The sequence below is a fragment of the Microtus oregoni genome, unplaced genomic scaffold, assembly GCF_018167655.1.
Source record: "Microtus oregoni isolate MIOR12 unplaced genomic scaffold, Mior012 000072F_ref0000427, whole genome shotgun sequence".
NCBI lineage: Eukaryota > Metazoa > Chordata > Mammalia > Rodentia > Cricetidae > Microtus > Microtus oregoni.
The window spans coordinates 5,863,230-5,879,245 of record NW_024543979.1 but is presented as its reverse complement, the minus strand read 5'-3'; the positions used below and the strand labels follow the sequence as shown (position 1 = coordinate 5,879,245).

General features: G+C 40.3%; 1 protein-coding gene across 1 annotated transcript in view; it reads left to right on the top strand.

The window, feature by feature from the left end:
- The first annotated feature begins 7,303 nt into the window (after positions 1–7,303).
- The window catches only part of LOC121440939 (ATP-binding cassette sub-family G member 3-like), a 64,671-nt gene continuing 55,958 nt past the window's right edge, over positions 7,304–16,016 (top strand). The window contains 3 exon segments of the mRNA XM_041641977.1: positions 7,304–7,362; positions 13,605–13,788; positions 13,790–13,827. Coding sequence (XP_041497911.1) covers positions 13,624–13,788; positions 13,790–13,827 — 203 coding nt within the window. The 5' untranslated portion in view covers positions 7,304–7,362; positions 13,605–13,623.

Here is a 16,016-nt window from a genome sequence, read left to right as displayed (position 1 = left end):
AAAATTTCCACTTCCTCCCCTCCTCCCATTTTCCTCCTCCTCCACTACTCCCCTTACCCTCCTTCTCCAGTCCAAAGAGCAGTCAGGGTTCTCTGCCCTGTGGGAAGTCCAAGGTCTTCTCCCCTCCATCCAGGTCTAGGAAGGTGAGCATCCCACAAAGACTAGGCTCCCATAAAGCCAGTAAATGCAGTAGGATCAAAACCCAGTGCCTTTGTCCTTGGCTTCTCAGTCAGCCCTCCTCATCCTATATGTTCAGAATGTCCGGTTTGATCACATGCCCCATCAGTCCCATTCCAGCTTGCTTTGGTGAGCTCCCATTAGATCAGCCCCACCTTCTCAGTGGGTGGGTGCACACCTCATGGTCCTGACCTCCTTGTTCATGTCCTCCCTCCTTCTGCTCCTCATTTGGACCTTGGGAACTCAGTCCAGTGCTCCAATGTGGGTCTCTGTCTCTAGCTTCATCCATCACCAGATAAAGGTTCTATGGTGATATGCAAGATATTCATCAGTATGGCTATAGGATAGGGCCATTTCAGGCTCCCTCTCCTCAGCTGCCCAAGGATCTAGCTGGGGACATCTCCATGGACACCTGGGCACACCTCTAGAGTCAAGTCTCTTGCCAACCCTAAAATGGCTCCCTTAATTAAGATATATACTTCCCTGCTCCCTTATTCACCCTTCCTCCATCTCAACTGTCCCATTACCCCAAGCTCTCCCCATCCCCCTTCTCACTTTTTTCATCCCATCTCCCCTTATCCCCACCCCACTCCCACTCCCCAGTTTTCCAATTTTTGCCTGGCAATCTTGTCTTCTTCCAATATCCAGGAGGATAACTATATGTCTTTCTTTGGGTTCACCTTATTATTTAGCTTCTCTAGGATCACGGATTATAGGTTCAATGTCCTTTATTTATGGCTAGAATCCACTTATGAGTGAGTACATACCATATTCATCTTTTTGGGTCTGGGTTACCTTACTCAGGATAGTGTTTTCTATTTCCATCCATTTTCATGCAAAATTCAAGATGTCATTGTTTTTTACCGCTGAGTAATACTCTAATATGTACATATTCCACACTTTCTTTATCCATTCTTCTATTGAGGGGCATCTAGGTTGTTTCCAGGTTCTGGCTATTACAAATAATGCTGCTATGAACACAGTTGAACAAATACTTTTGTAGTAAGGTAGAGCATCTCTATTGAGAATATACCCAAGAGATGCTCTACCAAATCTTAATTGTATTTTAGTCATATTGCCTTCCAGAATATCTCCTACAGTAATTTTAAAGCAGAGGGACAATATTATCTTAGAATGGATCTTTAAAGACATAAACCAAGTAACAAATTCAAAACTTATGTGGAAAAAGTCTCTGAATTAATTATAAAAGGTAAATTTAGACTTTGTCTATTATCAGAAATAGACCCAGCAGAGATTATAGTGCCTCTTACTACTGATGAAATAAAAAGGTTACGGGAAGACAATGAACCATGGCAAAAAGCTTGTGATAATTTTGGGGGAGAAAATAATAGCAATTATCCAAAAAGCTATAGACTTAACCTTATAAAGAGAACTCTTGGATTCTTCCCTGAATTGTATGTGATGCTCCAATAACTGGAATCCATACATTTTATACTGATGCAAATAAATCAGGGATGTTAGGTTATAAACCAGAAGAATTAAGTATGGTGGAACAAAGCCCCTATAATTCTGTCTAGAAGGCAGATTTATATGCTATTCTTATGGAGTTAAGCGTTTTTAAAGAATCTCTTAATATAGTTACTGATTCATAATCTGCAGAAAGAGTTGTTTGCATATTGAAATTGCTGAATTTATACCAAATGATACAGAAGTTGACTTCATTATTCATACTAGTTCAAGATGTAATCAGGAATAAACTTTTTCCCATATACATAACACACATCCAATCACATACGGGGCTGGCAATTTCTGCACAAAGTAACGCAGAAATTGATCAATAATTGATCGGAAGTGTGTTGCAAGACTCAGGATTTTATAAAAACATCATGTCACTTGCAAAGGTTTAAAGAAAGAGTTTTCTATTACATGACAACAAGCTAAGGATATTATAAAGAGATATCCTTCTTGCTCTTTCTATAACCAAACATTGCTACCTGCAGGGGCTAACCAAGGGGTACTTAAAGGAATGAAATATGGCATATGGATGTGTTCCACTTGCAGAACTTAGAAAATTAAAATGTGTATGCCACACCATTGACTTATTCAAGTTTTAAGCAGGCAACTGCTTTAATCTCACAAAAGGCTGATTCAATAATAACACATTTATTAGAAGTTATGATCATCACGGGTATATCTACACAAATAAAGATAGGTAATGGTCCAGCATATGTCTCTAGAAAAATGAAACCATTTTTGCTTATTATAATATTAAGCATATTACAGGTATACCACATAATCCTACAAGTCTGGCAGTTATAGAAAGATCAAATTAAACTATAAAGGCTATGTTAAACAAACAGAAAGGGGTGGAAAATACCCCCAGAAATTGATTATATAAACCTTTATTAACCTTGAATTTCTTTAACACTAATGAGAAAGGGACAACAGCAGCAGAGAGACATTGGATAATAGAAATGTCTTCTGAATTAAATCAGCTAGTGTATTTCAAGGATGTGTTGACCTCACAATGGAAGCCAGGATATGTACTACATTGGGGAAGGGGTTTTGCTTTTGCTTCCACAGGAGAAGAAAAACTATGGATACCATCAAAATTAATAAAGATTCAGTTTGAAAAGAAGCATCTCTTGATAAAGAGATATGACAGATCATTCAAAATGGTAAGAACCATACAGGTGGTAAGGAAGCCTTATAAGGGTTGGGATAGGACTTTGTTCTTGTCTTTGCAGAAAAATATTTATCTTCAAAAGGTCAAGAGACCCTGGACATCTAGATGCCTAAAGAGGAAAATATAATTATCCAGAGAGGATCACCAAGTGAAGAGAATTATGACTTATAAGGACATGTTATTTGAGGGTAAGAATCTAAAAAACACAAACTAAAATATTAATCATGGTTCACTTAAAAGTCAAAGCTAGATTTGAAGTTGGACACTGGCTCTGTCCTTATCTAAATCCACGCATGTTCTTAAAAGAAAAGTTTAGAGTTTCTGTCTCATGTCAGGATCCATGATATGGGACAGAAAGAAAACTGAGTTTAGAAAAAATAATTACTTTTCTTCATACCTCTATTTGTCTCTATTATATCTTTTATTGAATATACATGTCTACGTATGCCTATATAAATAATGTTTAAGTTTTCCACAATGAACAATGAATTTTTCTACAGTAACCTTTGAAGTTTCCAGGAAGAATATGGGGCTCCACAACAGCTTCACCTAGCTGACATGATGTCATGATGCTGGTTGCTGTTCTCCATTCCAGCAGAGGATTGTGATCTGTGAGTCTACCCCTAAATAAATAACCCTCTATTATTCTCAATTCTGAGCTAGTGTGGGATTTCTTTTAAGCATCTTTCTTCATATAACCATTGATAGACAGACTGAGAAAGAAACAATATTAGCTACAGCAGCCTCAAAAACAGTAAAATACAATGGAATGATCCTACTTTAAAACCCTGACAAAGGAATTGAGGAAGATTCCAGAAGAAAGGCCTCCATGGCACATAGAATGGAAAAATTATTCTTGTGGGAATGGTTGTTCTATAAGCAAACAAGCACACAAACACTAGCAAAAAAACTTAACAATTTTATCTCCATTAAAATTTCATTATTCTTCAGAAAATGAAGCAAATATGCTAAAATTATTACATTGTAGCGTAAAAGAACTTGGGACTTCAAAGCACCTGTGAGGAAGAAAAACTAATTCTGGAGACATCGGCAGGCTGCACCTCAAGATCTACAACAAAGCCATGGAAGTAAACACATAGACCTGGTACAGATCGAGGTATGTAATTAAATGGAATAGAATCTGGAATATGGATGTAATCACTTATATGGTAGTTTTATTTCTGTTCTCTCAGGAATTTCCATACTGATTCCAACAGCACTTGTAATCGTTTACACCTCCACCAGCAGTGAAAAGGGGTCCACTGTCCCCACCTCCACCATCATGTCATCTTTTGTTCTCGCAATGGTATCTATTTTGATTGGAGAAAAATGGACCTTTAATTGTTTAATTTACAAGTCCCCAATAAGTAAGAATTTGAGTATTTTTTTAAAAATATTATCCTTTGTCTTTTTTCTTCTTTCTTTCTTTCTTTCTTTCTTTCTTTCTTTCTTTGTGTTTCTTCTGTTTAGAACTCTCTGTTCAGTTACATAACCTATTTTTGTATTGTGTCATTTGTTTTCTGGATGTTTTCAAGTTTTTCTGTATTCTGACTGTTATTTCCCTGTCAAGGGTGTAGCTGGTGAGGGTTTTCTCCCACACATGTATCAAAGGACTCAGTCTCCTACTACAGAGATACTTGCCCATCTCTGTTCACTGCTGCTCTAGTCACAGCAGAGGAAATGCTAATATCCTGGATGTCAGTGTTAGATGGTGCTAGTGATGAACGTAATGGAAATATTTGTTTTTGACAGAACATAGTTTTGACAGAACATTTGTTTTGACAGAACATAGTCATTTCAGACACAACATGACAATTAATGTCACTTACACCTTCTTCAGTTATTTTAGTTTAAGTTTTTATATTACTAATTATTTTGGTTAATCCATGTGGACCATGTTGATGGGAATCCCAAATGTGTTGCCAAAACAGACATCTCTGTTGTGGAGTAGAGGGCTGAGAAGTATCTGAACTGACCAAAATGGAGTCAGGACAACATGGCTTTGCCTTAGTCACTTCAGTACATGTATGCAATAGAATCTTATTCAGTTGTAAAGAAAACAAAATTTGTAGAAAATTTGATGGAACTAGATAATATTATGTTGAGTGAGGTGATCCAGGTCTGGAAAGTCAAAGGTTATCTCTCAAATGTTGGTTCTACTTTGAAATGTTTAGATCTGTGTGTTTAAATCAGAGCCTATAGAGGCCAGGAAAGAGTAAAAGACACCTTTGCTGGGGAGGGCAGTAAATGCACATTATATTAAAATAGAGAGGGAACACTGGCAGATAAAGGGTTACTTGGAGGTAAGGGAGGAGGAAAGAGGTGAGAGAGCAGAGGGAAGTTCATCTGAGACTAGATCTATATGAAAACCCATGTGGAAATCTACAATTTTGTAAAATCAACTTTGAAGGGAGGTTCTCAATGTGAGTGGATAACACTGCTCCCAGAGTCATGGGTTCTTAAACAAAAATTATGGCACAGACGTGGGAAACCTCTTTAGGATTCTTGGGTCTAGGAGGCTCAGATGCCACAGAAGTGTAAGGCAGGTGCTGCAGAGGCACTTGGGTTCAGCATAGGGCTAGGGGGTGAAGAGAATTAGTTAGAAATTCATCACATAGTTATCAAATAGAAATTTATCACTTAGTTATCAAATCCTCAGATTTGGGGATGTACTCAGTGTCATACGTGGGCCAGCCTGAAGCCCTGGGTCAGGTCACCAGCTCTACTACATAATAGACGTAAAAATTAAATAGAAGTAGACAGCAAATGACAGAAGCAAGAATGTGGTGACCTCTGGAGAGGATGGCCATGGTGGAGCTTGAGGGAAGCCCTGTGGTTCACTGCTGCTCTCTCCCCTTTTCCTTCTCTCTCACACCTCTGACCTTTCCCATTTTTCTCTCTAGTCTCTTTCTTTTCTGCTCTTTTTTCAAGATAGAGGGCAGAAACAGTTTCACTTTGTAGCCCAGGCTGGCCAGTAACCTCTATGTAGCATAGGTTGTCCTTCAACTTGCAAAGCTTGGACCTCAGGTGGAGTGTCTGAGATTATAGGTGTATGCTCCTATTCTGCATTTTGAAGTACTCTACATGTTCAGAAAAAAATCTGAGTTTTACAAAAAACAAGTGTGTCATACTGAAAGTATACCTCAATCTCTCTAGTCAGATATTTTTACACTTTTTGTGTGTATGTGTGGCTGTATACAGGTGTGCATACCTGTGGAGGTCAACAAGAGTGTTTTTCTCTCACTCACACTGTTCCTGAGGAATGAACCAGGACTTTCTAATTATCTAGAAAAGCTGATCCTCCATCCCCAGGGATGCCCTGCGTCCCCCTCCCACACTCAGGCTCTTTTCCTGGTGCTGGTGCTGGGATCTGAACTCAGGTCCTCATGCTGACGGATTTGGGCCACTGCCTAGCCTGTACCTTCTCTGTATGTATCTTGTATTCCAATAAGAGTTATCTTCATAAAAACTTTTAGAACTTTTATTCTTTGGTAATTTTGAGAACTTCATACATATTGTGTATTTTATTCATACCACTGCTACTTTATTTCAGCATTCCACCGGAAGTCCCCCTCCCAGCAACTTTTTTCCCAACCTCTCTTTCCCTCCCAGCTCCAGCCTTCCCTTCTTCTCTATTCCTCTCCCGCCCCTTCTTCAATAACGCAGAGTCCAGTCAGGGCTTCCCATGAACACACTGGAGGAGGATAATCCCCTGAATAGTCAACATACTATGGACAGCATTTCTGAAGAAAAGCAGGTTTTTCTCTCCTGGCAGTGTCTACAATTTATAGCTCCTCGGTTGGAGGGTGGAGGGCATTTGTTACCCTCCTTAATTCTTGCTAGAATGTTAAAAAGAAAAGACTGATAGAGTATGAAGCTGACTTACTTTTCAAAATTAGCTCTCTGGTCCGTCAAGTGTCCTATACTGCACACACTGGCTGAAGGTTAACAGTTTGCACTTAGTTCCCTCTCCCATCTCTTCTTCTTTAGGGATAGAGTTTGATATTTAGCCCAGGCACCCAAACCCCAAATCCTCCTGTCTCAGGCTCTTAGTTATAGGGATTACAGTCTTTAATAGTGAATTATTTCTCAATTGGTCTCTTCATATATAAAATGAAATTATAAGTCAATTTATATGAACAACCTGGACATTTAACAAGCCATACCCTTGGCTGTACTGACCCCGTTTTTCCCTTTCTGGGTTAACCATATAATCTCCTAGTTATCACCCCGACCGTCAGTCTATTAAGAAAGAAGGAAAGACAGACACCTTTGGTTTCCTTTTTATCTCTTCCCGCGGCTGCCTCCCCACGGTCCAACTGATGGTGGACTCATCTAGGGCTTGGTGTGGACCTGAGGCGCCAGGACAACGTTGTACATGAGAATCTCGATTGACCACTAGGTGGCGCTAGCTCCACTCTTCTTTTCTGGTGCTGCCCAAGCTCACCTTACTTCCTTGAAGTTCCTGTTTCAGGCAGAGGCTGAGGACAAGCTGAGCAGCAACCTGGGTTGCTCTTCTTCCCCTGCATCTGACAGCAGTGAGTATGGGCGAGCAGGAACGACTTTCTATAGTATAATTAGCATCACACACCTCACGGACTTACAGTGCACAGTTGTGTGGTTATGGGAATATTCAGAGGTGTGCAAACATATTTCCATAATGCACTCTGCTTATTTGATCCAGATATGCTTTCCCACTGCTTCTCTGGGTACTTTCAGTGTGTGTGCACGCGGGGCGGTGAGCATCAAGGTGTGTTATGGGTAGATTCAATGTGTGTGGAGATCACAGGATAACTTTTGAGAGTCAGTTCTTTTCTTCCAACTTGTTCAGGTGATCTCTCCTGTACTTTGTTCCATGCTGGGTGCTCCAGGGTAGCTGGCCCCTCAGCTTCCAGGAGATCTCCTATGTTGGGATCACAAAGGCATGCCACTGTAGTCCCCTTTCCATGGCGTTCTTGGATTGAACTCAGATGGCCAATCCTGTGTAGGCAGTACGTTTACCTGCAGAAACCTCTTGCTGGACCTTGGATAGTTTTCAGAGCCCTTTTCTTGGTATGTAGTTCAGAGGATCAAATCCTGAGCCTTGCACATGTTAGGCAAGTGCTCTGCCAGCCTGTGGAATTTTCAATATATAAGCATTTTATCCACAAATAGGGTAATTCTTCCTTTTTTGTTTGTATCTTTTTCTTCTCTCATCATATTTCTCTGATGATCCAAGCTCTATATTAAATAAAACTTAAGAGATGGTCACTCTTGTCTCTATCCTGTATTTAGAGAAATTAATTTAAGTTTTTCCCTATTCAGTATATTGCCGTTGGTAGGATTATCACAGTGCCCTTTCTTGTGTGTAGGTGTGAGTTTTTTCTTCCTAGTTTGTAATCAAGAACGAGTTTAGTTTTCAAAGATTTCCTCCATCTATTGAGATTATAATATAATTATTATCCTTGATCATGTTATGTACTGAATTTCTTTTATCAATTTGCATATGCTGAACCATGCTTGCATACAACACAGTGTTGAGTCTCCGTGTTTTTCTGTACTTTCTCTTGCGGTTGACTTTTTCTACAATTCCATTATGATCTGATAGAATACAAGAAATTACCCTATTGATTTGTTAAAAGTTTGTGATGGCGTGTTCAAATTATTAATTTACAATTATCTTTATTCTTCCTAACTTTGACTGGATATCTGCTTTGTCAGGTAGTAGTACAGCTTTCCAGTCTGTTTGTTTAAAATGCTGTTTTCCATCCTTCCACTCTCAGTCTTCACACGCGTGACCAGCTAGTTGAGCTTCCTGCTTCAATAAACAATTGGTTATTATTTTCTGCTTTCACTTCAGCCTGCCAGTTGCATCTTTTACTCCAGAGTTGAGACTATTTATATTTAGGTTAGTGTTAAAATGTTTGTACTGAATGAAATCCTATAATTTGGTGGGCTTCTCTTCATCTTTTGCTTTTCTGTTTGAGTTTCAAATTGCTATATGATCTTTTCTTTATCTCTCATCTTAGATGTTTGCTGGCTCACTGGTAATTTTTTTTATTGCTATGATAAAACATCGTGACCACAAGCTACTTGGGGAGGAAAAGGTTTGTCTTTCACTTCCACATCACAAACTATCACTGAAAGAAAAGAAGTCAGGTGGGAACTCAGGCAAGAGCTGAATCAGAGACCTTGAAGAAACATAGCCTACTAGTTGCTCAGCCCGCTTTCTTAAATGTCCTAAGCATTTGGGAGGGAGAGGCAGGTGGATCTCTGAGTTCAAGGTCAGCATGATCTACAGAGTGAGTTCCAGTGTCAGGCAGGGCTACAAAGAGAAACTACATCTCAAATAAACAACAACATCATGAATAACAACAATGTACAGGAAGTAAGGTCAGAAAAAGAAAAGGAGAATAAGATAGTGAGGAAGAGATTAAAGTCACTATGTACCAGAGAACCATTCCTACTAAAGCTCCCATCTTTGTAGATTCTTCTTCACTTCTGGCCATAGAGGTCTTTGTGGGCTGTGGTCCAGGTAACACTTATTTGTCATGAAAACCAGATGCTTTGAGGAAAGTGAGAATGAAAACACAGCATGGAGTTCTGCAATGGAGAGAAGTCCTGGGAGCTGAGCTGTTTGCTTAAGCATCCTCAGATCCTATCCAGCAGCAAACCCCATGCAATAAATAAGAAGCTGTGGAAATTGAGTAATTAATTTACTCTGGTTATAAGTTCTCATCCAATATCTGCTGTGCACAAATTGAACCATGAGAAAGTTTCAGAAATGAAAAAATCTGGCAGCCACCTGCTTAGAACTCTCAGGCTCTGCAGTCATCCAGAGGAGCCATGTTATACCCATGTAGTGGCATTTCATTTGTTGCCTGAAGATCTGAAACGTAAAAGAGCTACACTGGCCAGCCTCCCATTTCAGGCAGCAATGGCACACACCTTTAATTTCAGTAGCCACAGTAGCTTGCCATAAAAACTAGGCAGTAGTGGTGCACATCATTAATCATAGCACTAGAGAGAATTATAAGATGGGAAGAGACAGTTCTCAGTCTCAGTTTGAGATTCCTGGAGGCAGGCTCACCATTCAGGCTGAGGTAGAGGTAAGAGCCGGTGACTAACTGTTTTGCTTTTGTGATCTTCAGACAAGCTTTATTTATTTAAATGCAAATGAAATGTCACTACATTCCTGGTTATAGGAAGCAGGGCTGCCTATTCTCATCCTTCCACTGCCTGAGCTAGGAGTATGTCTCAGTCACTCCCACCTCCATGCCCCTCATGGCTGCCTACCCACCAGGGCATCCAGGGCACCATGACATCCGCTTGATAATTTTGGATCCCAACACAGCTCAAACTCACAGAATAGAAACTTTTGGTTCTAGCACTGCTAGAGACGGAGTGTGTAGAACTTGGGTTGGGCCTATCTGTGTTCCTTTGTTTATACAGGACAGGAGTTGCCATGCCTTGAGTGATTCCATTTATACATTTATACAGCAGTGGTTTGCTTCATTTCGGAAGCAAATTCTGAGGCAAAATAAATCAGTACCTTATGTATGCAAGTGTCAAGCACAGACAGTGAGATATAGATTGATAGATAACTTATTAACAGAAATTAATTATTCATGTCTATAAAAATATCAAGCCAGAAACACTTAGACCCATGAATGTTTGAAGAACTTGTACAGGAAACCAAGCCTGTGTGCTTGTCCTAAACACCAGAGCAATGATGGCTGCAGTACCCTCTCTTGGATCATACCCACTGAGCCACCATCAGCCCACCTGATGTGTGCATCACCAGATACAAGGCAACAAACACTCAAGTCTGTCCTAGGACTTCTGCTCACATGATCAGTCCTAATTGAAATGACCCACTTGAACTCCCATTTGTTCAGACCCCTTACGCCTGGAGTCAGTTCTGTGCTTTGGCGCAATCTGCCCTGTGACCATCTCTCTATCTTGAACTGACTCTGTGCCTTGAACCATCTGAGTATTTACTGACCACCCTGTTCCAGAACAGCTCTCCCTGCTGCATGTGTATCAGCTCTGTTTTCCCTTCCACAGCTCTGCCTTAACCCTTGCACCCCTGAAGCCTTTTTGGGTGACACTGTATTGTGTGCTCAATGCAGTCTGAGATCTGGGAGACAATATTGGTCTTTAGGATGAGAAGGAACCAGTTTACACTTGCCAAAAGCCACAGCCTCAGAAGAAACAAAAGTGCCTGGGAAATGAAAGACAAGAAACTTGATGCAGATTATGAATGCATTGTTCTTCAATAATCTGACATGTGGATGACATCAAAGTATCCATCCATGTTTTCCACATGACATCCCCATGACAGTGATTGATTCAGTGAGTTTATCCCCAGTACTGCTCTGCCATGCAGGAGGAGACAGTGTCAGGTCAAATAACTGCAGTGGAACAATCCATTTCTATACTATGTATATATAATATTCTCATTGGTTAATAAAAGCTTGGCAGGCCAGTAGTCGGGCAGGAAGTTAGGCAAGAAAGCCAACCTGCGAATGATGGGAAGAAGCAGGCAAGAGTCGTGAAAGGTGCCAGTCAGCCGCTGAGCAAGCAGGTCATGTAAGAAATAAGGTAACAAGTCATGAGCAACATGGCAAAGCATAAATAGAAATACGCGTTAATTTACGTGAAAGAGTTAGCTAGTAACAAGCCTGAGCAATCAATTGAGCATTTATAATTCATATTTAGCCTCTGAGCCCTTGGGACAGGAAGTGTCCATTTACAAATACCTATGCTGGATTTAAGTCTCATGAGAATGGTCTCTCCTGCCAGCCTGTGGTCACCAGCACAGCCTGTTTCACCTTGGAGTTGCTCCCTGTCCTCACATGTGCTGAGCATGCACTGACCTGTGCTCTCAGGCCCAGACCCATGTTTCTCTATGTGCTGTTGTCTTCTGCCTCAATTGCCATCACAGCGTTCTTGTATAGGAACTTCATATTCTTTTGTCAAGTCCTGCAGATGCCTTATGCCCCCATGTTGCTCTTTCTTTCCAACTTGGAGATCTTTTTCCATATGATTATTCTTAGAATGGATTTTATTTCAGTATCAGTTGTTAGTTTCTCTCCTTCTCCTTGTTAATCTGTGTTTAAGTGGTTGCCTTTATTGAAATTTTAATTATGATGGGTTTAAAAATAGATTTTGTGTCTTGTGATAAGAAATCTGTAATTTCTTTCTATCTTTGAATGCAGCAATCAGTTGTCATATTATTAATGATTGCTAATTGTGGTCTGGATTACCTGGATTACTTGTGAACTTCTTTCTACGTTCTTAGTTTAAGAATATTTAATTATGTTTATTGACATGCCTAGAAATTCATAATCGAAATTTTGGATGATATTCTGTGAACAAGAGAGGTTTCTCATTCTTCCAGCCATGTCTGAGTAGAGCACAATGATGTGGCAGAGCTTACAGCCATAGTTTGGTTTGTCTGAAATTGTAAATACTAAGACTTCTGGATCTTGAAGCACAGATGTCAGGTATTAAAAAGGAAATCTGGCTGTGTTGAAGACGGTATTTTAAACTGTTTCATTAGCTCAGTTCACTAAAGGTCTTACTTTAAAGCAGATGTTGATAAGTTGTCAAATGAGACATTTATATTTCATTTATATTCCTTTTTCTTAGAAGTCTTAAGCTGCTTATCTACTGATTTGGTGTCCCTAATCCCTCTCATTCTAAACTCTGAGTCTTCATAGAATTTAAACTTACCTGTTACAGTGACAGTGATGTCGTTGTCAGCATTTCATCTGCTTGGCTTTCTGAAGATGTCTGATGACCAGAGGTGCAGTCTGAAGCTGGAAACGGTCACACATTTCTACTGATCACTGTGCAAATCCAACTTGTTATTATTTTATACCCCATATTGCAATACACACACACATGCACACACACAAACACATGCACACTCAGGATATGTGGTAGGGGTGGTGATGTATTCTGTCTCTGAACTTATATTAATCATAATATACTTTTGAAGTGAGACAAATCTTCCCCTAATATGTTGTCTGTTGGAGGAGGTCCCACTTGTTGTTTCCCGGCCACCTGGCTAGCTTAGACCTGAAATAATCACACAGAAACTGTATTAATTAAATCACTGCTTAGCCCATTAGCGCTAGTTTCTTATTGGTATTTTCCTCCAAATACCCCTCACAACAACTTCTCCCTGTTCTCTTTTGGCTTCCCTTCCTTCCCCTCCCCACCTATTCCCCTCCCCTCCCCTCCCTTCTTTCCCTTCCTTTCCCTTATATAAGATATATATATTAATTTAACCCATTTCTACTAATCTGTATATCACTATAAGGTCATGGCCTACCAGCAAAGTTTCAGCATGTCTATCTCCAGTGGCAGCTCCATGGCATCCCTCTGACTTCATCCTTCTTCCTCCCAAATTCAGCTTAGTTTTCCCTGCCTAGTTCTTCTCTACCTTATCATGGGCTCAATACAGTTTCTTTATTCATTAACCAATAAAAGTAACACATAGACAGAAGGACCTCCCTCACCAGTTGTCCTGTTTCTTTATGAATTATGAATATCATTTATACTCTACTCGCTAGGGTCCGTTTGTTTCTTAGGAATTTCATATTTAAGGGGAAGTCTGTATACTTAGTTTTGTAGGCTTCTCATTGGGTCCTTAGGGAAATGCAGCCAAATGTACTGTTCATCAGGAAGGGATCTGGCTATGATTACATAGTTTAAACAGTTCTTAAGTGTGCTGTGCTTTGTAATAATGTTTGTGTGGGCCATCAACTTGCTGTTGCCTTTTCTTCTACAGGAAGGAAGAACCTCTCAGGATGTCTTCCAATAATGACCCTGTTGTAATCCCAATGATAGAAAGAAATCCCAATGACCTTCCTGGAATGGACACCGGTAATCCGCGCACATTGACTGGAGAGGCTGTGCTAAGTTTTCATAACATCAGCTATCAGGAAACAGTTCAGAGTGGCTTTGCATTTCGCAAAAAAAACACGTGTGGTAGAAAGACTATCAAATATCAGGTATGTGCATGATGTAGAGACCACAACATTGACAACTTTTCAGCAAACACAGAATTTCTCTGTTATCTATAAACTGTGTTTGTTGTGTATGAATATATGTTTATGTGTATGTATAAGTGTATATGTGTATGCGTATATATCTGGTTATGTGTATATATAAGTGTATTATGTATTACCTCACTCAGGATAGTGTTTTCTATTTACATCTATTTGCATGCAAAATTCGAGAAGTCATTGTTTTTTACTGCAGCATAGTACTCTAATGTGTAGATATTCCACACTTTCTTCATCCATTCTTCCATTGAAGGGCATCTAGGTTGTTTCCAGGTTCTGGCTATTACAAATAATACTGCTATGAACATAGTTGAACATATACTTTTGTTGTATGATAGGGCCTCTCTTGGGTATATTCCCAAGAGTGGTATTGCTGGGTCCAGGGGTAGGTTGATCCCGAATTTCCTGAGAAACCGAAACACTGATTTCCAAAGTGGTTGCACAAGATTGCATTCCCACCAGCAATGGAGGAGTGTACCCCTTCCTCCACAGCCTCTCCAGCAAAGGCTATCATTGGATTTTTTTATTTTAGCCATTCTGACAGGTGTAAGATGATATCTCAAAGTTGTTTTGATTTGCATTTTCCTGATCGCTAAGGAGGTTGAGCATGACCTTAAGTGTCTTTTGGCCATTTGAACTTCCTCTGCTGAGAATTCTCTGTTCAGTTCAGTGCCCCATTTTTTAATTGGGTTAATTAGCATTTTAAAGTCTAGTTTCCTGACCCAAAAAGATGAATATGGGATGTACTCACTCATAATTGGTTTCTAGCCATAAATAAGGGACAAGGAGCCTACAATTGGTGATCCTAAAGAAGCTAAGTAAGAACGTGAACCAAAGGAAAAACATATAGTTATCCTCTTGGCTATGGGAAGTAGACAAAGTTGCCGGGGAGAAAATTGAGATCTTGGGGGTGGGGTGGGATGGGGGTAAGGGGAGATGGGGAGAGAAAAGGGAGAAAGGGAGGAAGGGGGAACTTGGGGAAAAATGAGGATTGGGATAAAGGAAGGTTGGATAGGGGAGCATGGAAGCACAATTCTTAGTTAAGGGAACCACCTTAGGGTTGGCAAGAGACTTGAACCTAGAGTGGCTCCCAGGTGCCCAAGCCGAGGCCCCCAGTTAATTCCTTGGGCAGCTGGGGATAGGGAACCTGAAATGACCCTATCCTATAACAATACTGACAAATATCTTGCATATCATCATAGAACCTTCATCTGGTGATGGATGGAGATAGAGACAGAGATCCACACTGGAGCACTGGACTGAGCTCCTAAGGTCCTAATGAGGAGCAGAAGGAGGGAGAACATGAGCAAAGAAGTCGGGACCACGAGGGGTGCACCCACCCACTGAGACAGTGGAGCTGATCTATTGGGAGCTCACCAAGGCCAGCTAGACTGTGACTGAAAAAGCATGGGATAAAACTGGACTCTCTGAACATGGCAAACAATGAGAGCTGATGAGACGCCAAGGACAATGGCAAGGGGTTTTGATCCTATGCAATGTGCTGGCTTTGTGAGAGCCTAGCCAGTTTGGATATTCACCTTCCTAGATATGGACGGAGTGGGGAGGACCTAGGACTTACCACAGGGCAGGGAACCCTGACTGCTCTTTGGACTGGAGAGGGAGGGGGAAAGGAGTGGGGGGAGGGGGAGAAGAGTGGGAGGAGGGGGAGAAGGATGGGAGGAGGGGGAGGGAAATGGGAGGCTGGGAGGAGGTGGAAACTTGTTTTTTTTTCTCATTTTCTCAATAAAAATAAATAAATAAAATAAAATAAAAAAGTGTATTATGTATGTGTATATATCTGTTTGTGTGTATAAGTATATTTGTGTGCATGTTCACATGTGCAGATGTGTGGATGCTATGCAACACCTGTGGCACAAGGCTTTCAGAGGCCAACGTTAAGCATTGGTCTTCACCTTCTACTGTGTTGCATACAGAGTCCCTCATTGTTCCCTGCTGGGTATGCCAGGTTAGCAGACTGCAAGTGTCCTGAGATTATTATGTCTGTCTGTTGTAGCTAAATTTTCTATAAGAAAAAAAGTATATACCCTTTTCAATGTGAATATTTACTACTCTAAATTAATCAGTATTTTGAGACATAATTTGTGTTTTACTATACCTATACATCAATAAATAAT